We start from the raw sequence: 26,689 nt of genomic DNA on the forward strand, positions 1-26,689 counted from the left end.
CAGCTCCTAATGCTCCCATTATCACTGCGACCACTTTGGACTTTAACTTTCACATCTGGTCCAGTGTTTTCTTGGCCCCCTGGTACGTCTCTATTCTCTGATATTCCTCTTTTCCTCAGGTGGGATTGCCTCATCTATCACAACTGCAGTCTTCTCTTCTTTGTCAACCAAAACGATCTCTGTCTGGAACTCAAAGTCCCACAGAACCTTAGCCCTGTTGTTCTCAACCACCTTTTGTTGAATCTCCCACAGGGACTGGAAGACTTCTGGTTCATACAGATGTTCCTGTACACTATCCCAGCCACTTGGTTTGCCTCCAAGTGTAAGCTGTCGCAGCTACATCCTGTTACTGTGTGCTGGACATTCCAGGGCACTTTTGCATAGTCAACAGTCCAAATTCAGCTGTGGTTTACACTATCTACACTACACAATGTATCCACTAAGCAGCATATTAACCAACACGTCAAAATAATTTAATTACTGTAGAAGAACATTACAACATTATTGAAGAATATCATGGAAAAGTTCAGAATTAATTCTGGAGAATGGTTGTATGTAGGTCTATGCAGAGACAAGGCGCAGCTTTGCAGACCATTGTCTAGATGTGCTTTTATTGTCACTGAGCAGTGCAAAAAAAAATGTGGAACAAATCATCTGCGTGCTAATCTAGCTTGTGGTGTTTTTGGTCTTGGCACTTGTTAAAAAAATAAGTTAATACATACAAAGAGGAGAACAGAAACCAAGATTTAACGAAAATGAAACTGTCCACTGAAACCACTATCTGAGCTTTTCATGTTTGGTTTTTTTTGGGGGGGTTTTTTTAGCTTTCCCCCCTTTGACCTACCTTTTAACCAATAAGCATTAGAACAAAACATCGCAACATCCCCAATAGCCTAGGCATGTTGGGTTTTTAACGACTCCACACCCCACGCCACAACATATAGACAACTAGAAATATAGAAAACCTGAGTTTGGTAATTTGGCCTTCACAACCTAGATTTTTCTTGAGCCAGACAAAATGAATAAGAGATGGATCTGACTACATTGTAATGACTTGTCAATCACAATGTTGCAACGCCCCAAATCATACTATACCACTAAATTAACTGCATGCTTTATTAAATAAGATTACAATTTCTTTATAGTTTGACTTCTTTTCAAAACCAAAAGACTTGGCCTGTGCTGGCCTTGGCATTGTTATCAATAACAAATGTAGAATACTGCCAGCCATGCGCTTTGTCATCAGTGTCTAGGTCTAGTCTGAGTAATAATGCCATGTAAATACATATAATACATACTTTTGCAGACATTACACGATGACGGTGCAGTTCAGCGGTGGGATTGAACAATAAATAGCCTTTAACCTGCAAGATCCCTAGTGGTTTGTGCAGTGATGGGCTATCAAATCAGGGAGAAGAAAAATACCACCGTTTGTGCCATGGGGTTATTTTTGTTTTGTTCTGTGAATTTGTCTGCTGTGTTCACAGTGCTCTTATACTGTGTCACTGCTTCTGGACAGCATTTGCCTGGAGGGAAACAGAACACCGCAATACAGATTAAATCTCAGCCAAATCAGCCTCCTGAACCAAAACACCGAGGACAAATTGAGTTACGGTTATAAACGTCATATGCCTGTGTTTCTGCTACATTAGTTAATACATTAATAAAACGTGAGGATGAGCACATAAACACACAAACAGTTTCGACTGAAAACCTCAGTGGTGAAGGCTGAGGAGTGCATCAATGAGTGATTGTGGTTTATAAAGAGACGATCCAGAATAACTACGGGCACTCATAGTATCTCTCTCTACATATATACAGATATATAAAAGACATATATATACACACACACAGTCATACATAGAATGTCATAACCAGGTATGTATAGTACACAGAAGCTTCTGTGCGGAGTATGTCCTGGAAGTCCCGAGGTCAAAATGGAAATCACCCCCTAGGGGGAAGGGAATTTTTTTTAATGTTGTTTAATCAAGGCAGTTACATTGATTTTGCAGGAGGATTTATGCTTTAACTGTGATCTCAAAGCTCCTGTATTCAATATTTTCAGATTAAATATGAATCAAATGATTGTGTTTATGTAATGTGCAAGGTGTAAGAACGCCACATATGATGAGCACTCACTGTGCTTACTGTCTTTCAGCCACTTGTTTTGGATTTACGGTCCACAGCTTCGCTTTCATAAATCTCATCAACCCTGTTTCCAACCACAAGCAGCTGTTTTATAAGCAAAACAAGCTTTGATTACCCTTCTGTACACTACCTGACGTCAGACCAAATAACAGGAACAGAGCATTTCAAACACTACAAGTGAAGCTGTAGTCAATACAAGAGAAAGTTGCCAGTGTCTTTCGACACAGATAACTTTGAAACAGATTAACTGAGTAACAAGAAGCCACAACAACAAGGCAAGTCAAACCTCCACTACGCAGTGCTATCGGAAGACAAGTAATAAAATTAAAAAAATTGCTCATATGCTTATATTGTGACTTATTATTAAAATGACAACAGTTCATTTTTGCAGATCATTTCTGCAAATCTAAGCCAATCTCAACAGGGATTTCCAAATTCACCAGGACTGCCATACACCACCTTATTAAGTGACTGTTTAATCAAATTTATAGAAAAGTGACATGTGATATTTACAGTTACTGTATTAGTTATCTTCTATTTAATGTTTGACCAGTTTAATAGGCTAACTGAAGATATCTATCTTGCATTAGTTATCTTCAGTGAGCCAGTGTTTGGCCAGTTTAATTATGAAAGCAACTTTAAATCATTTGATCTAATTTACATTTAAATTACAGATGTATTGATTGACCAACCAGTGACCAGAATCGAGTAATTTCCAGTGTCACTGACCCTAACCAGTAGCCTATTGGTGTGACAAATTAGAAGCTGGTCCAAGACACAGCAGCGCAGGCAAACAATGTGCATACACTCACAAGCTAAACTTGTCATAGTCCTGGGTCACTGATAGAGTATTTTCAGTTTTGGTTCTTGTGAGTTGGTTCCTGAATATTTATTTTCTAGTGCCTTTAGAGCTTGTTATTTATAGTTTTGGATTTCTGGTTTACTTCTGTTTGTTTCCCTTCATGTCCAGTGTGTCTCTGTTTGATCTCTGTGTCCTCATATTTGTTTACCTCCAGTCTCTCCAGTCGTGTCCCAGTTTATGTATGGTCTCTCTGTTTCCATGGCAGCCTGTGTTCCTTGTCTTGTCAAGTTAGTACGTCCGTAGTCCGGTCCCTGTGTTAGTCCCTTCCTGTTCCTGTAATCTTCTGTGTTTCTTGCCTTTGTCTCTCATGTCTCCATGTCTGTTTAGTCCCACTCCCAGTCTCACGTTCACACGACTTAGTCTGAGTCTCAGTGTGTGCTACTTCTTGTTTTATTTTGATTGTCCCCTGTACTTCACTCTCTGCACTAAATTACAAGCGTAATGATTTTCTCATCTTATCTGCAACAGTGCTGCAGTTTATGGTTAGATTTTTTTATGTATAACCATTTTATCTTTATCATCATCAACATATGATAAATTGTGTGTGGTGGAAGAGTCATATGATGCATGAAACGCCGGTTATTTCCATTGGAGGTTTTAGGTCATGTCATGCCAGCCAGTGCAAAAAAAGTCTACCTGTGTTACACTACGATCTGATGACCATCTGATCACATTTACCTTCAAACAGCTGAACATGGACGTTTTAAAGAAGCTAACAAAGACTAAAGTTCAAGTTAGCACAGCTCAGAGCCAGCAGATTGTTTGCCTGCTGTGTTGATCATGCTCTCATAGTGTGTCATTACTTCTGGACTGCATTTGCTTAGAGAGGAACAGAACACCATGACACACATTAAACCCCTGCCAAGTCAGCCTTATGCACCACAACACTAAAGACATGAGACTGGCTTATAATTTGGTCCTTTGCTGGGAAGAGCCAAAAGATCAAAGCAGTTATGATTAACAACTGAAAAAAGAAAATGGGTGACGTCCTGTTCTCTGCTGAATTTATAATCATATTGGAAAATGATTCAAGCACCTTACATTTTTTTTTCTAGCATATAAATATATTGAACCTGCTTTTTGTTTGGTAAAATAAATCATGTAAAGCTGGGTGTACAACAACTCCTTTTCAGTATTTGTACCTCTTTCCAGTAGCAGAGCACTTTATTTTTGGATGTTTCAGTTAGAGAAGATCCTGTAACTTGGTGCAGCTTGGGAAAAATGTGAAAAAGTTCACTGATTTCTTTTATTATAAAAATAATATTTTGCATTGAAGGAAAGTTGACTTTGCAGTCAGGTATATTGGAACAGGATAATAAAATTGCTTTAATTTGTATGGTTTGTAATTTGAATGCTAATTATGTCTACTATCAGGCATTACAGGTAGCTCAAGAAGCCATTTTTTTCTGAACTGCAAGCAATACTGCAGATTATATTATGTGCAAGTGTGATTTCAAAAATCTTATCAATAAATGTGGGCTTTCTGCTTGGCCAGACTCTGAGCTTCAAGGTCGCTTTGCTTTACCATCTACTGTGAAAACACCAGCATATCATGAACCTTTCTGCAGCCCATTCCACTGAACCAAACAGCTTTAACGAAGATATATCTCTTCACAGGGCGGCAAGGTCAAGGATAGAGAGGGCACTTGGCAGCCAGATGCAAACTGTCCTTCCTTCTCCAGCCAAACTGACTGGCTGAGACGACCGAGCTCAAATCTCCCTCTGGATCAACAGAAACAGGACCATGAGTGCAGGCCAAGGGGGAAGAATTCAGATACTGTTATTTTTAACTGGTGACCAAAGCAGTAAGTCCAAAGAAGTGGTAGTAGATGGTAGAATTATAACATAGCAAGAGAATGCCAACAAAGGCATAATTACATTGACAGATTAAAACCTGCAGAAACCTGCAAAACCCATTTAATTCTTTTTGGCATTTCCCTTGAAATAATTATATGTACTCCCTCTGTTTCAGCTAAACTATCCCTTACACTCACAGACAAATTGTCATGATCTTCCAGCGCCAGCAAATATGATACAAACTCACCTGGTCAATATGGGATGCACAATAGCGTCAACAGTTAGCCTATTCATCAATAAGATACAAAGAAAGAAAGAAATCAGCACAAATTGTCATATAAAAAAAAATCAATTTAGGCATTTTTCAAGGTAACGTGAAAACTGAATGAAATATTGTCAAAATAATTCACAAAGAAAACAGATTAATGGATAATAAATGAAGCCCTTCTAAGAATTTATGGTCAAGTTACACCTGAAGTAAAAATTTCCCAGTCATGGTATATAAATAAAACAAAATATTTTTTTTAACTATTTTAATTATTTAGAGGAAACTTTTCAAAGTTGTTCCAGACAGAGTGTGACCTTAGGGGCTGCACCAAGCCAAACATAAGATAAATATTATTTTGAACAGTGTAACATAATAGTACTAGAGTCCAAAAATAAAATTATGGAGGCAGAAAGAAAGAAATTGAAACTCTACTAAAGGGAGTGTTCTCCCATTAAAAGTATATTTAAAACACTAAGATGGCCTGATTTTCTCAACGAGATCACTTCAAAGCTTCAGAATGCTCAATGTAAAGATACTGAGCCCTTTAATTTTAAGCAAGGTCCCAAAAAAACATGCAAACATCTGACCAAGAAAGCATTGTTCCAGAGAGTACAATGCTAAGAGGTCACACAATGGACCTTAAACCTTAAAAACCAACAATGACAAAAATATCACAAAGAGAGATCTCAACATGCCAGGATCAGAGCATCTCATGGGTAGATGGTATATCTATAGATCTATATATCATGAGAGAGACCACAAACCTACCCCTGTGGTACACCATGCATAATAGATGCAAATAAAGACATACAGTAGCTGTTTATTTGCTCAATTTGTCAGATATTGGGAAAATTATGTGAAGACTGTATGTACTGGATATCCACCATCACAATGGCTGTAGACTTTCCAGTAGCAGGGTTTCTTTGAAGCTGACTTGTACTGGTACTCATCCACAATGAGTGCAGTTGGAGTACTTACAAAATGCGAACTAAGAAATATTGAGAATGGGATCAGCAGTAAAAAAATAATTTTAGTAGGGGGGCAAAGGTTCTGTAACATGGTTTGAATTCCCAACACAGAAATCACCAGTCTCATGTTGTGGGTCCATTTTCTGTGTGTCAGTAGCTACTTAAATTGGTTAGCTGTTGTGTGTATGCGTGTCTCTGATGTTCCAATAGTTTAGTTTCAATTCAAATTAACATCTTAAAAAGCCAAAGTTAGACCAACAAATAGCATTCCATGAGGTAAAATGACTGTTTTTGTGAAGAAAGTCAGGTGACTTTGATGATGGCAAATTCCCATTGTGTTTTCACCAAATAGATGAACTCAAATCAACTGTACTGCTGAATGTATACCTTGTACAGTGTGTAGACAAAAGGACAGCAAAGGTAGAGTGTCACGTGTATAAGATTAAAGTGAAAGAGAAAAGTAGTAAATACTGGCACAGCTTAATGGAAGAAATACTTTACGTAATGCAGATATTAAAATTTATTGTTTAAAAGGGGTACCATCTCATCCTAGTCCTATGAAACAGACACTGTGATACAACCACCCATGGTCTCTTTTGACAATAATTTCTTCTCATTTTGCTTCTCTTTTGCACTGCTGTAAAAGAGCAGTGGAGGCTGAGAAATTAAAGATGGTATTTAGTATGTTAATTAGACATGTGCAGGAGGTGGTTAGTATCAGGTTAAAATGTACTACTCTTGTAGATTCAATAATGTTGAAAGAAATCAAATCACATCAAAACTGAACTGGATATACGTCAGAATAGTGTAATCAGAATCAAAATCTCATTTGTTGCCAACTACTTACACAAACAAGGAGTCTTAGTGCCACACAATACAATAACACAAAAAAAAAGAAAATATATAGTACTTACAGAGAAGGGGGACGTGTGAAATCTAAGTGTGAACATCATGTGCAAAGCACTCAACTCAGTGCAATGAGTCCAACGTGCAATGTTTTTATAGCGTACGTGAGTAAGTACGTGTGCTAATGTAGCACATTAATTATAAGGAGACAGGGTGGGAGTACTAGGCTTTGTCAAGTAGTCGAACTGCTGACAGAAAAAAACTGCTCTTGCAATGTGAGGTATTGGCCCTGATGACCCACAGCCTGCTACCAGTATATCACCAGGGTGAGAGGTGTCAGCAGTAGAGCAGGGCGATATGACCAAAAATATTTATCATGATATACATTGGAAAATTTGCGATAACGATATAACTGATGATATAATTGACACTAGACAAAATACTTTATAACTACACAAATTTATTAGTGGAAAAAAAACCCCATCAATGTATTTTCACTTAAACAAGCAGCTGTTTTTATGTGCATTAAAGTCATATAAAAATTTTACCGTGCAAATGCAAATTCTTTGCTGACAGTTTAACCAAAAGACATTTCCAGTGGAAATTGGCCAACATATCCTCAGCATAACCATGTATAATATCCACAAAACTTAAAAAGAGGTTATACACACACAATACGGTAATATTATGTTGAAGCACAGTACGTATCACTCCGTGAGGCTCGTGACTACGATAGCCGTAATGCTCCGACAATCCATCAAGCGGTGCGGTTTCGTAGCTTAGCAAAGTCGTACTAAAACATTTGACAGATTTTCGAGCGCCGTGTACAACATAAAATTGTTTCGAGGTCAGTAAACACAACCACAATTCATACATAAGGCACACGGGATTATAAGAGGCACTGTCGATTTTCAAAAAAATCAAAGGATTGATTTTAACAAAAAACACGGTAATAACAACGGCCCGCTAGCATGCTCTACCAAAAATAGTGCTTTGTTGTGTATCTGATGGATGAAAGCTAAACCAGTTTCACACCACTGAAGTTGCAGCATTTTTACAAACCAATTCTGGTTCATCCGTTTCATTTAACGATCCGCTTTCGCCCTTCTCATGCTCCGTCACCGCCATGCTTTTTCCGCCATGTGCGTATGAAAACAAAGGCACTGCGCATGCGCGTTTTACCCATATTCTATCGTAATATTTCATTTTCTTATCGTTGCCCAACATTATACCAGTATTACCGTGAACGGTATGATATGGCCCAGCCCTAGTCAGCAGCAATCTTTCTTGCTGTTTTGACTCTGAGAGTTAATAGAAATGAAGATTTTTGGAAACAAAGAACATGCTACAACCCAAACTGTAGGGGTGGGGGAAAAAATCGATACTGTGTAGTATGGTGATATTTTGTTTGCTAATAATGTATCGATACAGGGACAGCAGAAATCGATATTTTGTTACAAAAAAGGTTTTTGTGCTCTGACTTCAGAGCATGTTGATCCTTTTTCTGAGCAAGAATCCTGACATTCCTTCACTGTCCAAATGTGTTTAACTTTTTTTTGGCAGCAATAAACATGACAGTTTACTTATTTTAATTTAAGACATGTTTTATTTTAATTAAGTTTAAAACTTTTTTATTTAATGTAAAATTATATTTTGTTTTAATTTACTTTCAAATTCTTCAGTTGCTGAATGGGCTGCATAGTTTTCATAAATTGCATAGTTCAGAATAGCTATAATTGTACCAGATGGTTGCATTCAGTTAAGTTGGACTAGACCAGTGGTTCCCAAACTTTTTTCGCTGGGCCCCCCTTTGTTTTACAGAAAAATGTTCGCGCCCCCCCCCCCTCGCACGCACGCACACACACACACGCACGCACTAACACATCCTCCAACCACACACACCCATATTTTGCTCAATTGCGGTTTATTTCACACCTCAAACATTTAGTAAACAATTAAGCAAAAACAAGTAATCTAAGAAAATAAACTGCTAACTAATTTACACTACGTCCACACCTACACGGGTATTTTTGAAAATGTAGCTGTTTCGTCCACACATAAACGGCGAAAATGGAGATTTTTTAAAACTAATTTTTTGCGTTTACGTGTGGACGAGGAATAGAGTTCATGTGCCTTTTTTCACGTCAGCTGTGCGCCACGTTATTGTTTACATGAGAGGAATTGCAGAATGGCAGATAGTCAGATTAACAGTATTTTGTCTCTATCTTCAGGTTTTACACACTTACATATAAACACGCAGTTACTGTCTATTTAGAAAGGCAGAGGCGTCACGGTGTGATTATTTTACATGTAGTTGTTTTTTTCCTGTGTAATAATATTCAACATTGCTATCAATACATTTTTCAAAAAAAAAAAAAATGCCTCTCTGTGCAAAATGGGTTTAAAAACATGAACAACTGTGGGATACTGTTTGTCCGTGATTTAGACAGGGGGAACAAATCCTGGCAGGATCAGCCTGATGTTATTTGTATCCCACAGTAACTTTAATGCATAAAGAGCTAACATCTCCAAAATGTCAGGAGTAGTTAGTCATTACAACAAGTGTTTGTGAACTAAAAATCAAGAATGGGGATACTGTTTGTCCGTGATTTGAACAGCCCAGCGTGTGCTCCCGACAAAGGGAAAACCAATTCTTCAGGGGAGACCTACCTTGGCACTTGTGCAGGTGAAACCAAAGGGAAGATATGCTTCGCTATATTTTCTAGTCTTTGGCTTAGAATGAAGTTGATTTGGAAACATATTCAGCGATGCTTCATCTCCTGCTTTTGTGTAGGCGCCCCGTGCTAGCAGCATTGTTTTTTTTGTTTTTTTTTTCCCCTTTTCATGCCGCGCCCCCCCTGCAATGGCTCTGCGCCCCCCCTAGGGGGCGGGCCCCACACTTTGGGAACGTCTGGACTAGACTGTAATACAAACCGTTCAGTTTGTCAACAATAAAACTGAAATGAGAGAAAGACTGAGTGTGAGACTTTGATATTAGATAAAATGAATATTGATAAAGTTTACCTTTATGCACAGAATCTGAATATCGCAAAATATTTTAAAAAATTGCAATAATATCGTATCGTGCGTTAAGTATTGTGATAATATCGTATCGTGCGATGTATGGTGATTCCCACCTCTACCAAACTGTGCCCTGAAAATTAAGGCACAAACTGAACCATGGCTTTAGAGAATCGTTACAAACACTAGTTTAAAAATATATTAATACAGCTTAAATGTTAATATATTGTAGAGCCCAGCCCTACTCACAGGTTCAGCAATGTTACAACAGTTGTTTTCCCAGGGGTACAAACATGAACAGATTGATTTCATAACGGTACCTGATAAGACAGAAAACATTTTACTGTGAGACCATTTCTAAGCCAACTCTAGTGAAAATGTACTGCATCACCATGGCAACCAGCAAAATGGATGCAGAGATACCAGTATGAGCAAGGTGTATCATTAGGGAGAGTCCTTAAATAAAGTGATCCTTGTCTCTAAAGGAAGTAGACTGTGAGATACATTCCTACTGACCAGTCTGTCTGTCAAGTGAAATGACTGCCACATACTGGGGCACACACACAGGAGTAAGTGGCCAGTTCTGAGCCACTTGTAGCAATAATGGGAAAAACTGGACTGGTAGTGAAAACTATTTATTCCCAATTAAGGAGGCAGCTGGTTTCACTGTATAGACATGCGAATGCTACTGAACCTTAGCACACCAGAAGTGATGTAAAGACAAAAATGTCCAGGATCAAAGCTAATATATGAACTAAAAAAGGTAGTTACTCAGGTAGTGATATAGTTAACCAACAAGTGCCAGAACTGAGAGTACAGACATAAATTAAAAAAACACCCTGAATTATAATGTACTATGACAAAAAATATTTAATAATTAACTCTTTATTCTAAATGGTGTTTCCACACTGCTGCTTGCAGCTCTACAAAAAGAATCAGGCTGAATACCAAACTAAGGCTACAGTTCTTTGAATAAAGTGGAAGCTAATCTAGAGCTCCAATAAAGCCATTTAAAGGGAGTCTGGGGAGCCTGGCCAATTAACATGAAATGTCATTAATGCAGCAGCCTTACAGAGTATGAAATGTATTGATCCATTTGCAGATAAATCTCCATTTTCACTTGAATGGACATGAATCATTGTACTTTTTGTCATTCTAATCAAAGTTAATGGTAAATGGTCCTGGACAAATGGGGATTTCCATTTGTTCCGCATTGCTGTGTTTGATTCACGCAAGGACTGAGGGGACGTTGATTCTTTCATATGGGCAAACTGGTGACAGAACTTAACCACTTTGGAACAGATTACAAGGAGACAGAGCTGGAAGCAGGACTACTCTGGGCTGCATTGATGGAACTGGAAAAAAAAACTATTCTAGAAAGTGAAAATAGTAAAAGAGAAGGTTTAATGCTCCTTAATAAATATAATGTCCTGGGTTTTACCAGCTAAATTATCCCTAACCTTGGGAACAACTCAGTAAAAAAGGAAAGAACAATTATTAGTTCTCCACTGAATTTAAGCCTTACCACAGAAACTGTATATTACTTGACATTGATACTCCCTTCAAGACAGGGTGCAAGTAGTCTTTTCTGCTCACATACTGTAAAGCCTAACAAATAAAAAAAATATATAGATCTAGAGATAAATACTATAAAATGCACCAGCACATACCCTACCTCCTGAACTGAGAAGGTACTAGATTACTTGTAGTGCAGTTAAATGCTGTGGGAAGGGAAGGAAAATGCCTGAGACATACAAAATTTAGCAGGCCATATGATAATTAAGTCCCCAAATGCTTTGTTTTCTGTCTCACACTGCATGCATCTTCCAACATTTTGAACAATGCATGCACCTGTAACATCACAATTGCTGAAGAAAAAGGACAACTGCAGGATTTGCTGTACGCGCCTCTGTTACTGACCAGACGGTGCCCCGAGAGGTTATTAGGAATTCAAGTCACACAGAGACAATGTGGTGTCACCGAGCAGCAGTCAGGCATTAGTGTTGCTAGCATATAGCGCACAGCTAACAAACAGGGTGAAGAAGCCGGTTGGAGGATCTCCTTACCTTTCAGCACCAGCACCGTTTCAGCACCAGCTGCAGCCTGTCCCTCCGCGCTGCTGCTGCTGGTGGTCGGGGGCTCGTCTCCCTCAAACAGCTGGTTCACCTCCCCCTGCATGTCGGAGGGGCGCCGGTCGCCGTCGCTCTTGGAGACGGTGAACCTCTGGCTCATGGTTGTCGCCGGTGAGACAACAGTCGGGTCTTCTTGTCACGGTGCGGGGTGACGCGGACGGATAAAGACGGTCAAAATGCCCTCACCTGTCTGATTATAGTAGTCCACAGTTACAGTCTATGGAGTTTACCTCCTACTACTCAGTGCTGGACGAGCAGCCGCTCTTTGTTGGTCCATTAGACGTGTAATACCGAGTGGACCATCTCATCAACCGGTGTCTGCCGCTGCTGCGCACCTGGGTCCTAAAGCCGAATATTTCTTTTAATAAAAACAGCAAACGTAAATACACATAGTAATGCACGAAACATGATAATTATGATTTTTTTTAATGAGCTGGTATTTTTTATTTCTCCTCATTTTATTATAATTTTTCCTATATCTAACACTAAGATCAACGCAGCTCTTTGTGGCTCTAAATTGGCCGTTGCTGGGCAACCAAAAATCGGTCTCTGACCCAGCTGTGATAATGTGCTGTAAAGTTGAGGGGATCTTTCCTCAATAATCGTCATACTGCATTAATAAAACGGAAATTAGAAAAGCACTACTAGGATTTTTTTAAGAGGATCATTTGCACCTGTTTGCTATAAAAGAACTTAATGAGAGAGGTATATTTTGAGCAATGTATGATAAAGCCATTAGTCTTGCTGTTATTGAAAACACATGATAAAGAAGGCAAAATTTTGACTTCTCAATTTATTTTGCACCAGAAAGCATCATCCCAAACAAACTGGCAAAGCTGTAAAAGCATTGACAAGATCTGCAAAACTGAACTATTAGTCTTCCCACAGACCAGACCTGGAGGATGATCTTGACACAGAATGGAACAAAAGAAAATAAACATAAAAATTCAGTTCTGACACGAAAGTAAAATTTACGTCAGATCTACTTTAGTTTCAGAAAACCAAGAAAGCAAGGAACAAGACAAACAGTCATCCCATTCATTTTCCTCTTATGGTCTACGGCCATACGCTGATTTCTTCTTAACGGATCTCAAAGCTCTGCCCTCAAATTGGGCCATATGTAAGTTTTTTTTTTAATCATTTGATCTTTAATTTGTGTTTTTCCCCAAATGTATTATTTTATGTTGTAATCTAATGTATTATTCGCCATACATTCGTTCTGCTTTGTTAATCTATTGCGTTGTTGTAAAGTGTTGGTCGATACCATAAAACTGGTTTGTATCGTGCCACCATTTGGCGATGAAAGGTTAAGGCAAGTAAGCAGGACGTGGAGCAACTGTTTTGTGACCGTCACAGTTTATATTTGTTTTAGGTGTAATATCAGGGAAATGTAAACGTGTCTCCAACTGGAGATGTTTTTTTAGTTTTTGGTTTTGTTTGGAACACCCCCCCCCCCCCTTTTTTTTTTTTTTTTTTTTTTACTTTTTACATCTTCTTCCTTTTTTTTCTTTTTCTTTTTCTTTTTTCTCTTTCGCTACCAAATGGCATACGAGTTGTCTTCGAAACGCCTGAGTCATAAACTTTACGTCCTATAGAAGCGACAAAGAAGGAGAGCAGGCAAGTGTCATTACCCATCCTTAACTCATGGTAGCGTTGTGGGGTCTGGCATTCCTACTCACATAGGTCTGGTAAGTCTGTCAATAAAATGTTGGTCGCATGTTTCATTTTTGGATTTCAACTTTAGACAGCAAAGACCAGTAAATACATATTTTTAAAAACAGACATATACACTGTATTTACTTTCCCACAATTCATTATTTATTGTGATGTTTGTGTGTAAGTAAAGTTACACTTTGGCCTTTGAGAAAAGGCAGGAGACATATTGCATTTTTAAATTCTCTCGTCTCTTATTCATATAGCTAGATTTTTCATTTTCTCTTTATTTTTTAAGCTATTACTGACTAGAACTTTCACAAGTTTTTACAAGTGTAGTTATTACACCTTTTGGTCCATGAATTAAAGTCAACGCCTAGAACGTTTTTTTTTTTTAGGGAATAGAAAACCAAAATTACCATATTTAAACCCTCTGACATTTACATCTGCTGTTCTTTTGATATTGAAGTAGGTGGACTCATCATAACAATGTCTAAATATGCATTCCACTTTATGTAAAATCATTTACAGAGGTTGTAAATTTCAAATGACTGTCTTTTTGTCCAGATAGGACCCCTGGAAAATTCTGCCGAAACAGTGATTGTTTGAGGAAATGAGTCTTTGGAAGATTGAGTCTTTTGACAGTTGATTCCACAGTGAATTTCATAAATGTTTAATAGCAACAGAAATGTGACAGAAAAAATTGGAACACAGCACTTTAGAGCGTCCTTAAAATAGACACTGCCCTTACTCTGGACCTCAGCAAGTTGGATGAATAGTAGTTGAGAGGTAAAGGACAGATATAAATGCATTATAATGATATTTTGAATTAATATTCAAACATTGTTCATCAGTAAACTGTAGTATTTATTATTCATTCTACACTCTCTTCAAATCTTTAAACTAAAGACAGCACTGTTTCAAGTGCACATGATTGAAATAAGCAAATATTTATTATAGCGTGTCTCTCTACATTCACCACAAATTACTCCATGTTGACTGCACCCACTGGAAGGCAGCACGGGGGTAATACAAAACTCTGTCTTGTACGCATGTGAAGACCTGTGAGAAGACGTTTAGCACTGCTTGTCGCATATGGGGAATTTCTGAAGAAGCATATTCAGTCTTGCCATCGTCAACTGTGCAGTTCTCGTAGTCTGTATGAAGAAAAGAAAACAATTAGAAACTGTAGAATGTGCAATTGTGTTATACTGTTTACATTATAATGTTAAGGAACTGCAGAAAATAAAATGACACGAATCACTCTAAAAGTACACGTTAGCTGTAAAGCCATAAAGGTTTCGTCATTTTTTTTTTCACATCTTACCATGATCAGAACCAAAGATCTGTGGTTTGTACAAGTAACGACAGTCTGCTTGTATCTCAAATGCCTCCATCTCATCATCAGTGATGGACATTCGCTTACCTGTTTAAAACATGCCACATTTAAGATGGAAACCATATGATGGACTAAGTTATCAGTTTAAGCTTCACCCTTCATAACAACAAATACTATATTGATTAAATGTCATAAGCTGCTATATAAAAGCCTGCTAGATAAGTCAGGTAAGAAAGTGCTGTAAAAACATCTGTATTGGAAATATTCGACATATTTTCTTATCACACTTGTCTGGGTCCTTACTTAAAAGCACAAGAATGTCAGTGAAGCCATCTCCCTTTATAACGATACAATCATGGCACCTCCTTTGAAGAAGTATCATTACATTATCACTTTTGGCACCTGTTGTAAAAAGAAGAGTTATTAAAATACATTTAACATTTGAGATTAAATTTTTAACATCAGAATTATAGTATTATAGATTAGAGATGGCACGATACCACTTTTTTATGTCCGATACCGATATCATAAATTTGGATATCTGCCGATACCGATATGAATCCGATATAGTGTGTTTTTTAATCAATAAAACGTTTTTTTAATATCTTGCTGCATTTTGTATAAGTTTATACTCACGTTTAAATAAAAAACAACACTAAAGGAAGCATTTAATCACAATGCGTCTGTGCTAATAATTGGGTATATACCTGTTATACCTGTATGTAAAAAATACACTGCGCCCAAAATATTTCATAGTTCAGCAATGCTAATCTAATAAACTTAAACCTGCTCCATCCTCCCTATTCTGGTATTTTAAAGAGTACTTAGCAGAAATATTAAGCAACCTAACTAATAGGGTTGCAAACTCCCAGCAAAAAAAAAATAGGGAACCACCCCCACCCCCCACCTTATGATGCTTAATTGATGTAATCAAATTTAATTTGATGCAGGGAGGAAAATGCACAGAAATAAAAAATAATAATTTTCAAGAATAATTAAATAGATTCAACATCTTTCTTCAACAAAATTGCAGACTGCACAGATGGTACCTTCCCAAAGGAAAAAGTACTATAGCTTACTAGGGTATATTAGAATTAACAGTTACTATATACAGTAATGGACTTATATATATATTTTACATCAGATTAAAACTTTGGGTGTAAGAGTCAGATAATTATTTATTAAAAGCTCGACATTTTAAATGAGAATAAGAAAGACAAGTATGTCTTTGTGCCCCCTTTTCCCTGTTCATGCCCAATCGGCCCCCCTGGCTAAACTTTGCTAGATCCGCCCCTGCACAGTTACAGCCGTCAGCTACATAGAAAAGGATCCTGGTGTAGAAAGTAATATTAAATAAATTCTAACAACAGCTTATCAAGCTTAAACGTGCTGCTGTTGTTCAGCCGCTGGTTTCCTCTTTCTGGTGCAAAGTGGGCCAAAAACAAACAAGAGAGACGGACTCACGACAGAAAAGCCGATCAGCTGATCATTGATCAGTTTCACGTTTGAAGTAGGAGCAGGAGAGGGAGAGAGAGGCAGTCGCTCCATATATCGGTTGTTGAGCTTAACGCTGGAATGCTTTACAAACATTCAGAGATGAACTTACACACTTGCTTTACTTCTCTCTGGGATCACTTCCTCGGAGATGAAATGCTGGTTTGGTAGCACACAGCCGCTCTATCACGTGACGCACACTGCTGCAACGTGCTACGGTTATGAGCCGGGTTACGCCGTGTAGCAAGTTTTGTTAGGCGCTTTTTTGATATTTAATGGATCGGATTACATTTTTGATTTCTCGCAGATATCCGATCCAGGAATTTGGGTCAGTATCGGACCGATACTGATACGTAATATCGGATCGGTCCATCTCTATTATAGATACTATCACAAGTGAAGATTATTATTTACACAATAAAAGAATGTGGAAAAAGTCGAAGAAGACAAAAGACAACAAAACTAGCATGCTACCAATTCTTTAAAAGCTTAAAAATTAAACATGTATATGATTTTCATATCTTAATATTCTCTTTTAGTGGTTTTATGTTTTTATTAATTATTTTGTGAATGTTAAAAGGTTTGAGCACATAATTAATCTGCAGTTAAAAGGTTTAATTGTGACTGAAAGAAACAGACACAAAGAGATTCATAATTAAACTCCAGTGACACAAATGTTTTAATCAAAACTCTTACCCATGCTGTCAATCTCAGTTATGGTGCTTTTTCCGTAGTGAATTTTTGAAGTTAAATTTTTACACTGCCCAAACCTGATTTAATTAGTAGTCAAAAGATATAAAGAATGAAAAAATAACTTTAAATGACATAATGAAATATGAAGCACAAACACTGGCAAACATACAGTATAAACAACAATTATAAGGAAGAAAATTAGTTACATTTTCAGTGAAAAGGTGGCTTCATAGATGTTTGCTTCTTCCATTGCCGTAATGTTCACATAGATACCGAAAGGTAGGACACTGAATGCAGTAGCCCAGCAGCTGTTTGAGGACATGGCTATAAGGTACCATTTCCCAGTCAGCTGAAATAAAGACATTGTTTGTTCTTCGTTATTTTAGTTTTTGTTTGTTGCTTTGTAAATGTTTTGCACTAATCTGACACATTTAACACTATTCATGAAATACAAACTTGCACTTGCAAGTCCATTACATAGGTGCAGTTTCATTTTACTAATATTTTACTAGCAAATCAGTTTTACAACTATAATCTTAGCTATAAAGGTTTAAAAGAGACTTACATCTTGATCCCTATCTGCTGTTTTTAGATACCTCTCACAGGCCACTGATGAAGGCTGGCACACAGAGATGAAATTCAGCACAAGAACAGCGACACAAAAAGCTTTCATCTTGGCTCAGTATGAGTTCACTTCTGCTGATTCTTAGTCTTTTTCGGGTTTATACTGACCAGTTAGTTTTCCCACCCCTATTTAGGAGAAAATAAAGTGAATGGCCTCAAATGCCATCATTTCCAGTCAGGGGCGATTTTAGCCCATTTTTGGGGGTGCTTCAGCACCCCCAAAATGAATCAAAGCACCCCCAAAGATTTCTTACTTTTTTTTGACAATATTTGTTGTTTGTGTGACACACTATTAAAAATATAAAAAATATACAGTACTTAATTGAGATGGAAGATTTAACAGCAAAAGTTTAGATAACCACCCCCCCCCCCCCCCCCCCCCCCTCCCCTCCCAAAATGGTTTGTTCCAGCTCGGCTCTCCCCTGCTCTGCAGCGCCGTTGCTGCCAGAGCGATGGTGGCTGTTACGCAGCGGAGCGGAGGTGTGAGTGCCTGGCTTAAAACAGGACATATTAGCTGCATTTAACCTTCAGTTACTCTTTATATAGTTTGGTAGGAGTCAGACCATGTTTCTTTTTAGCTGAAAAACATTACACCAGGTAACCTGCAGTGTTGAAAATGTCTTTTCCGACGATGTTTGCTACCCTACAATCCGTCCTGCTCTGTAGTAAAATCAGTGATATTTGACCGTCCCGTTGCGCCCATTGAAATTTATATAGCCTATTTAAAATCTAAAACTTAACATTATCTAGCCTGCTGTTGTTACTACTGTCCTGTTTGAAATGTAATGAGAGAAACTGGTTATTTTGTTATATGTGCATGTGCCGATATTGAACCCAAGTTACTAACTAGCTAACTGACTGGATGCAGTACAAAGAGGCAGCCAGGTTCATAATGGATATGAGGAAGTTTTTTCAAAAGAAGGAGCCACATTTAGGTAAAAGTGTAAAATCAAATGATCCATCAATAAAGGATAATGTTGGATCAGTGTTTCAATATTTGTATCCTTTATTAGATGTGCATGTGGTTTGGTTATTTGCGTTTTGGTTGAAAGTACACTGAGAGAGGACTTTTTTTTATTAGTGATCTTAATAGTATTTTTTTTTTAATCTAATTGAATACAATCTATTTGTGTATGATTGTCAGTCCAAAGAGGGAGAGAGGAAAGAGGAGAACATGAGGAGAAAGTACAAGATCAGGAAGAACCAGGTAAGGAAACAGACAGGGAGTACTAACAGGCAAGACAGAAACTGTTAAACTGGCAAATAAAAAAAACAACAACTAATTTTACTCATACAATCTGGAAGTTGTGTTCTCCCTATATTAAAGCTGCTATACAGAATCTGCTAAACAAACTGGGTTGTCAGCCCTGGACTGCATTACCATATTGAGCTTCAGTCAGAGGAAGTCGGGTTGCCAAAAACTTTTTGAAGCTCAAGAGTGAGGCTGGTGCCATTCCAGATATGTTAACATTGTACAATCTTCTGGATAATCAGATCTTCCCCAAACTGAAAACTGTTATTCAGGTTGCCCTGACAAACCCAGTTAGCAGCTGTAGCTGTGAGAGGTCTTTTAGTGTCTTGAGTCAGCTCCATACCTGGCTGAGAAGGACCATGGGTCAAAGCAGACTCCAGCACCTGGCTGTGATGTCAGTTGAGAAAGAGATGCGTGAGAGACTTGACCACCAAAATGTGACAGATTTACCAACCTCAAGGTGCGGCGACATAGGTTAAAAGAAAAGAAAAAATCTGCAGAGCCATAGTAGTATCTGCAGTAAAGATCTTTTCATATATTGTATACATTGTACCATAGGCCAAGGTCTCTCAATTTTCTAATTTTTTAATAATATTTTGTACATTTCAAGGACTCTTCTATTTTTGGAGTGTATTTTTTATGTATCTATTTTATATTATACATACACATTAAAAGTGAATCTCTGTCCAAAAAATGCACTGAGTTTACTTTTTACTCACTATGAGCATCACTCATTATTCTCCCGCAGTAATTAAGGTTAGGATATGTTTTTTTTTATTCCAATCCATTCTTCTTTAGCAGCATTTAAATAACCTTTATCAGATTTGATGGTTTTGTTACAGACTTTTCAAAAAAGTGTTTTGCTTTTCTTTCACAAATGTGGGGATTAAATTGTGTTAAAACGTACAAAACAGTGATGTCATGTTTTGTGACGAGGATACAGGCACAGAGAGACTTGATGAATTTAAGAATCTTATGATTTAATAAAGAAATTTGCAGACTTGTACAGAGAGGGTAAAATTATGATGACTGATAATGGAGATGAAGTCAGCAGACGATGAGGACAGAGAGGAACAGGGGTTTAAATGCACCAAGGAGACATTCAGAGAGAACTCGGGACAACTGGAGACATTTAAGGATGCAGGGACTGACAGAGACAGGGAAGACGTCTCATTATGACGAGTAAAGTTTATCTTGCCTGGATGGGCAGCTCTCTGGGTGCTCAGCACCCCCAAAGCTCTGATCCTAGAATCGCCCCTGTTTCCAGTAAAGACCACATTTACCAATCATCATATAGGTCACAAACTGATAAACATGTCAGTGTGTGGACAGATAAGTTCAAGGTTCAACCTTCAAAATCTTGATCAAACCTAATATCGTGTCCTGGATCAAAAGTACATACTGATAAGATTTATCAATATTTTCAGTATGGTGACACTTGGAATATGATAAAACGATGTATCATACTTTACTATGTATACTCAGAATCAGAATCGTGTTTATTGGCCATGTATATGTGCAGACACATACAAGAAATTTGGTTCCGGTAGATGGTAACACGTTCTCTAAAATAAACTGTGGAGAAAGAAAATTGACATTTCATAAGATGCAGTTTAATTGGTGACAGATGATTGCACATGCTATATTTCTACCTGTCAATGCAAACTGCTCACTGCATTTGCAGTAATATGAATTTTGTTAACATTTTAAAAGCAGTTTGTAGGTCTATCATTAACCACACAAATGGCAGAAATGAATTTGCAGTGGATGACCAAGGCAAGGCAGTAATTTGTTGGCATTTGCAAAAAAAAAAGGGACATAATTGTAGAACACAGTCGAAAGGTTTAAAGATTTTAATAAACGATCTTGGCACGGTGGTTAGCACTGTTGCCGCACAGCAAGAAGGTCCTGAGTTCAATTCCAACATCAGGCCGGGGTCTTTCTGTGTGGAGTTTGCATGTTCTCCCCGTGTTTGCGTGGGTTCCCTCCGGGTACTCCGGCTTCATCCCACCGTCCAAAGACATGCAGCTTGTGGGGATAGGTTAATTGGATAATCCAAATTGTCACTAGGTGTGAATGTGCAAATGGATGTGGTTGCGAATGGTTGTCTGTCCCTGTGTGTTAGCCCTGCGACAGACTGGCGACCTGTCCAGGGTGTACCCTGCCTCTCGCCCTATGACAGCTGGGATAGGCTCCAGCGCCCCCCGCGACCCTGAAAAGGATAAGCGGAAGCGAATGGATGGATGGATGGATCTTACAGAAGCAAAGGGAATAAATATCATAAGCAACACAGATACTTTGCTGAGATACACACTCTCTGTGTATCTGTTTTTTTTCTTCTTCATTTATTAACAGGTATCAGATTCAGGTCAGAGTCTATGTATCAGTTCTATTTTGAGTTTCTCCTCACTTTCTCCTGGACACATTTCCAGTATACTATTGGTAGGAGTGTGTCAGACAGGTTGTAATACACAGATTTCCTTAGAGGAAGGAGGAAACAAACAGGTAAGTACTAGACAAGTTTGCAAACATGCAGATAAATATCACAGAGTAACAAGTAGCCTGAGCTATGGTACCAAGTGGTGTTTTTTGATATGGGCAACATAGGGCATTGCCCAGGGTGGCATCGTGGTAGAGGAGGCATCATGGCATCTGCACAAAAAACGTTGCTCACACCCATGCTCCCCGGATGTCATGCCAGTGCATTTTGGGGATTGCATAGGCACCAAACGGTTTTCTATTGCCCATTTGCCCACCTGCTGCTTGCTCCGCAGGGAGGAGAGGGGTGGGACAGCAAAGGATTGTCTGGCTGGCTGAAGCGGCATCTAATAACCAGCTTGCTAATAAAACTAAATGAAAGCAAACCAACAAACTAGGCCTGTCAACGTTATCGAGTTAATGCTATCATTCAGCCCCCTTTGGTCTGAGTGCAGTCAGTTGCCCATAGACATTGCCTGATGAGTGCTAATGACTAAATAGAGTGCACCTGTGTGTGATCTAATGTCAGTACAAATACAGCTGCTCTGTGACGGCCTCAGAGGTTGTCTAAGAGAATATTGGGAGCAACAACACCATGAAGTCCAACGAACACACCAGACAGGTCAGGCATAAAGTTATTGAGAAATTTAAAGCAGGCTTAGGCTACAAAAAGATTTCCCAAGCCTTGAACATCCCACGGAGCACTGTTCAAGCGATCATTCAGAAATGGAAGGAGTATGGCACAACTGTAAACCTGCCAAGACAAGGCCGTCCACCTAAACTCACAGGCCAAACAAGGAGAGCGCTGATCAGAAATGTAGAATAATTACGCACACCCCACTTTGCAGTTATTTATTTGTGAAAAGTTTTTGGAATCATGTATGATTTTTGTTCCACTTCTCACATGTACACCACTTTGTATTGGTCTTTCACGTGGAATTCCAGTAAAACTGATTCATGTTTGTGCCGAATACTTTTGCAAGCCACCGTAAAGAAAGCAAAGAGTGATCAAGATGTAAGTCTCATTTAAACCTTTATAGCTAACATTCTATTGTTTTAAAGGTGATTTATTGGACTAAAATGAAACTGAACCTATTTAATGGATTTGTGCAATTTTTATTTCATGGAGAGAGTTAAATTTGTCTGATTAGTGCAAAACATTAGCCAAGCAAAAATAAAGAAACGAGTGAACAAACAAAATAAAAACACTGTCATTACAGTTGACTTGGAAATGGTACGCAATGTCCTCAAACAGCTGCTGGAATATCCCTGTCACACTTCTAAGTAGTGATTTGGACATTACAGCAGTTGAAAAAGCAAACATCTTCGAGGCCACCATTGCAATGAAAATGCCTCCACACTAGCGTTTTCAGTCGTTTTCACAGAGTTGTGCGTCCACATTGAAACGGTCAGTTGGCCAGAGAGTGCAAAAAATGAGTGCAAACTTCATTTTTTACTCTTTTCATGTATATCCTACTGTTAAGATGAGTGATTGAAAAAGAAAAACAACAATATTTATAGAGCAAAAAAGAGAAAAAAGATTTCTAAAGGGAACATTTACTGTATTTATTTTTATTCTATTTTATTTGTATTTTCCTCAAATGTCTCTCACATCATTTTATAATGTTGATTCAATTCATTGAGGTTTGTGGGGATATGTTTATGCACAGCTTTCTCAAACCACAATTGCAAACTTACTACAACTTAGCATTACAGTTGGTATGAGATGTTTGTGCTGATATGCCGTAAATAGTTTTCTCTAAACACAGCCCTGCATCATAGCCAAAGATCTCCACTTGTTGCCACATTGTTTTAACCCTTTAAAGCCTGAATCATAAAATAATTGGTAGAAATTATATTTATGTGAAAATGGTGTTTATTTAATTTTCTTTTGTTTAATTTTGTGTAATTGTTTAAAAATAAATCACATTCCAATCTCTATATATGACATTTAATTTGTATCATATTTGCTTATCTGATTTTTTTTAATTGCTTAAAAATGTATTGTGCAATTTATTTAGGTTTTTCAGGGGGAAAAATTCCCACTGATGATGTTGAAGTCCCAAAAACCGGGGAAAAACTGTATTTGTCAAATGTAATACACCACGCATTAAAAGGTTAAAAGTCAGTTTAGGATTGATACTCTTCAATCCTAAACTGTGCTTCTATGTTCTTTTTATAGAGAAGAGTTTTTCTTCTGGCAACTCTTAGAAACAAGAGTGGCATCTTCAGCCTTTTTTCAATTGCGCTGTCATGAACTTTAAGATTTGACATGCTAACTGAGGCCTGTAGCCCTGTTTTTTTGCTTTGTGTGTGTGTGTGTTAAACCACATTTGAATATACCAGATGAGCAATAGATGTGTTTGCTGATGATATTTCAATCAAGTGCATCTGATTAGCAGTGCCTGGCTGCTGGAAACAGTAAAGCTGTATGCGGTTTTTCATGGGACTTCATAGAGTCCTATGCAAACATTCCTTTTCACATGATTGTGTGTATCATTGCGATTTCCTGGGGAGAGTGAGGTTAACCTTCTACCCACACATTCTGCATATCTGCAAAACTACTACTGAGCATCAATGCCCAACACTTCCTTCATCTACTTCCGAGTTCCCTATGAACTTTAAACACATTCACTTGCATGTGCTAGGGTTGGGGGCATGCACTGTGGCTGCTACCTGTGACTTCCCTTTTAAATGCCTTGATATGCAGAATATTTGCATATGCAATCTAAGAGGCTGTAATACGTATTACATAGGTGTAACAGTGTAACAGTTCAAAATGTTGTTTGTGTAGACCATTCGTGTCCTCAAGAAGAAAACACAAGCATACATGCTGCTACTACTACTACCAATAGTAACAATAATGTGCAAAATGTTGTAATTTTGAATAATGAATTATAATAGTCTTATAAATGCAGTGTTTACACAGTTAAGCTCCGAAGAGTCGTTATTAAAGTTTGTTCATGGTTTAAATCGCCTGAAACATTTTTTTAAACAACTGGCTTATACCGTCTGTTAGTGTGGAAACAAATAGCTAACTAAGACACACCAAATGTCATGCCTAGAGGCCCTTAAAGAGAGGTTTGTTTTAAGATGTGAAAATTTTGCTCTTAGAAATGGGATGCCATAAGAATACACATGTACACAATCTACGCTATTTGTCTTTTTTTTTTTAAAGTCAATGTCACCTTCACTGATACAGTATTTATACAGAATCTAAGCTGAGGCAGAGGAAATATATTGCACAATAAAGGTCTGTTACACCATCTGTCAGTATACCATCTGATTTGCAAAAACATAACACGGAGAGCAAACACCCAAAACGTCCACCCCATTTGTGAGATATCACCTAGGTGTATGTTGTTTCAGGATGTGGGTTTTGTGGCTTGTGTAGCTTCGACATGAGAGATTGTTTTTTAGTTACTCATAATTGCACCAGTGGTTTTTTTTTTTCCTTTTGCATATCATCCTTTTACATGCATATCTATTTGTATGTGTTATTTAAAAAAATTGCTGCTAAGAGACGAAGGACTTCCTCAAATGTTATATAGATTTACATACCACACTGAAGCTCAGACTCACACTCAAATATACTGCACCGTCAACTGACAATCATCAGCCAGATAGAAAGCACAATGAATTTGGGAGTGATGATTTACACCTTGGTTGAAGTGCTTATTGCGGTTAGTTGCTGTCTGGGTAACATGCTGGTCATTTTGGCACTTTGGACCACTAAAAGCATTCAACAGCCAACATTCTGCCTTATTGCATCTCTGGCTATGGCTGATTTTCTGGTTGGATGTGTGGCCATACCATTGGCTGTAGTGGTGGATGGACGGGTGAAGACTTCGTTCAATACGTGTCTCTTCATCAGCTGTGTGGTCATCCTGTTCACCCTCGTTTCAGTTCTGTCTCTGTTGGCTATTTCGCTTGACCGTTTCCTCCGGGTGTATATCCCTCTCAGGTAAGAGTATGGATTAATAAGACACATTTTTAAAAAAAACCAAACTAAAATGACTCATAATTGAATAGTGGACATAGTAATTTAGTAGTAGGAAGTAGTAATTATGGACTTTGTGGTTTATATGGTATGTGTGAATGTGTGTGTGAATGGGTGGATGACTGGATGTGTAAAGCGCTTTGGGGTCCTTAGGGACTAGTAAAGCGCTATACAAATACAGACCATTTACCATTTACCATATCATTTTATCACATCGACCAGTACTTCACTAACAATTTATTTTGTTTAAAAAAAATCATTTTATGCTATTTTAATTTTTTTGTGAGACTATTTTATTGTTTTCATTTTTTAATAGGTACAAAAGGATTGCGACACAGGGACACTCCTGTCTTGTGGTGGCAGCATGTTGGATTGTTGCAATCCCTCTCAGCTTTACTCCCATGCTTGGGTGGTACAACCATCAAACCTTGTCTAATTCAGCCAATTCTACAATTGTCTGCCAGTTTATAGCTGTAATTCCCATGTCATACCTGGTTTATTTCAGTTTTTTTTCCCTGAATCTGATACCTCTGTTGGTAATGGCCACGCTGTATACCCATGTTTTCTGTATTATAAAAGGACACCTTCGAGAGAAACCAGGCAGTGGTGCTCAAAAACTGTCTCAGAACTACCTAAGAAAAGAGAAAAAGCTGGCAGGATCACTAGCTCTGGTCTTCGCCCTGTTTGTCCTGTGTTGGCTGCCGCTTCACATAATGAACTGCCTTGTTTATTTTGGTGAGGTGACAAATATACCACCAATAGTTTTATATATAGGTATTATTCTGTCTCATGCTAACTCAGCGGTCAATCCAGTTGTGTATGCATTCAAAATACAAAAAATCAAGAGAGCTTATCTGAAGATCTGGAGAAAGTGTGTTTCACGTGTTGCTGAAAATCAAGAATCCCAGACAAGCCAAATGACAGACAAAAGATCCAGCAGTCACATTGTGTCAAATGACTGAAGGCAGATTTCTGTGTTTTCTTGCCTTTTTGTTCTAATTATAAGGCTGATTTTTTGTTGTCTTTTTTTTCTGATTATATCTTTGACAAAGTATAGATTAGTATATTTTGTTTCATTGACTTGTGTACTTTATTCAAGTATTACTATAAAACA

The 26,689-nt window shown here is 38.0% G+C and overlaps 3 protein-coding genes across 6 annotated transcripts in view; 1 reads left to right on the plus strand and 2 right to left on the minus strand.

Annotated features, from left to right (window-relative positions):
- slc12a5a (solute carrier family 12 member 5a) overlaps window positions 1–12,359 on the minus strand; it is a 175,434-nt gene extending 163,075 nt beyond the window's left edge. For 2 of the 4 annotated variants that reach the window (XM_087840965.1, XM_035904660.2), the window contains exon 1: window positions 11,977–12,359. In XM_087840965.1, the coding sequence (XP_087697091.1) occupies window positions 11,977–12,142 (166 nt within the window). In that variant the 5' untranslated portion in view covers window positions 12,143–12,359. The remainder of the gene's footprint in view (window positions 1–11,976) is intronic. The other 2 variants (XM_087840968.1, XM_087840967.1) reach the window with 1 other exon arrangement.
- Window positions 12,360–14,554: 2,195 nt separating this feature from the next.
- On the minus strand, window positions 14,555–17,894 carry LOC148102808 (uncharacterized). The gene is made up of 6 exons (XM_087841354.1): window positions 17,787–17,894; window positions 17,428–17,570; window positions 17,225–17,298; window positions 15,338–15,436; window positions 15,023–15,121; window positions 14,555–14,852 (listed from the first exon to the last, which is right to left on the minus strand). The coding sequence occupies exons 1-6, from the start codon at window positions 17,892–17,894 to the stop codon at window positions 14,671–14,673; spliced, it is 705 nt and encodes a 234-aa protein (XP_087697480.1). The 3' UTR covers window positions 14,555–14,670.
- A 7,316-nt stretch (window positions 17,895–25,210) lies between these two features.
- On the plus strand, window positions 25,211–26,537 carry LOC102776540 (adenosine receptor A3-like). Its single transcript, XM_006783447.1, has 2 exons — window positions 25,211–25,539; window positions 25,892–26,537. The coding sequence occupies exons 1-2, from the start codon at window positions 25,211–25,213 to the stop codon at window positions 26,535–26,537; spliced, it is 975 nt and encodes a 324-aa protein (XP_006783510.1).
- Window positions 26,538–26,689: the final 152 nt, after the last annotated feature.

Source organism: Neolamprologus brichardi, chromosome 5, assembly GCF_056152115.1.
Source record: "Neolamprologus brichardi isolate AB-2024 chromosome 5, ASM5615211v1, whole genome shotgun sequence".
NCBI lineage: Eukaryota > Metazoa > Chordata > Actinopteri > Cichliformes > Cichlidae > Neolamprologus > Neolamprologus brichardi.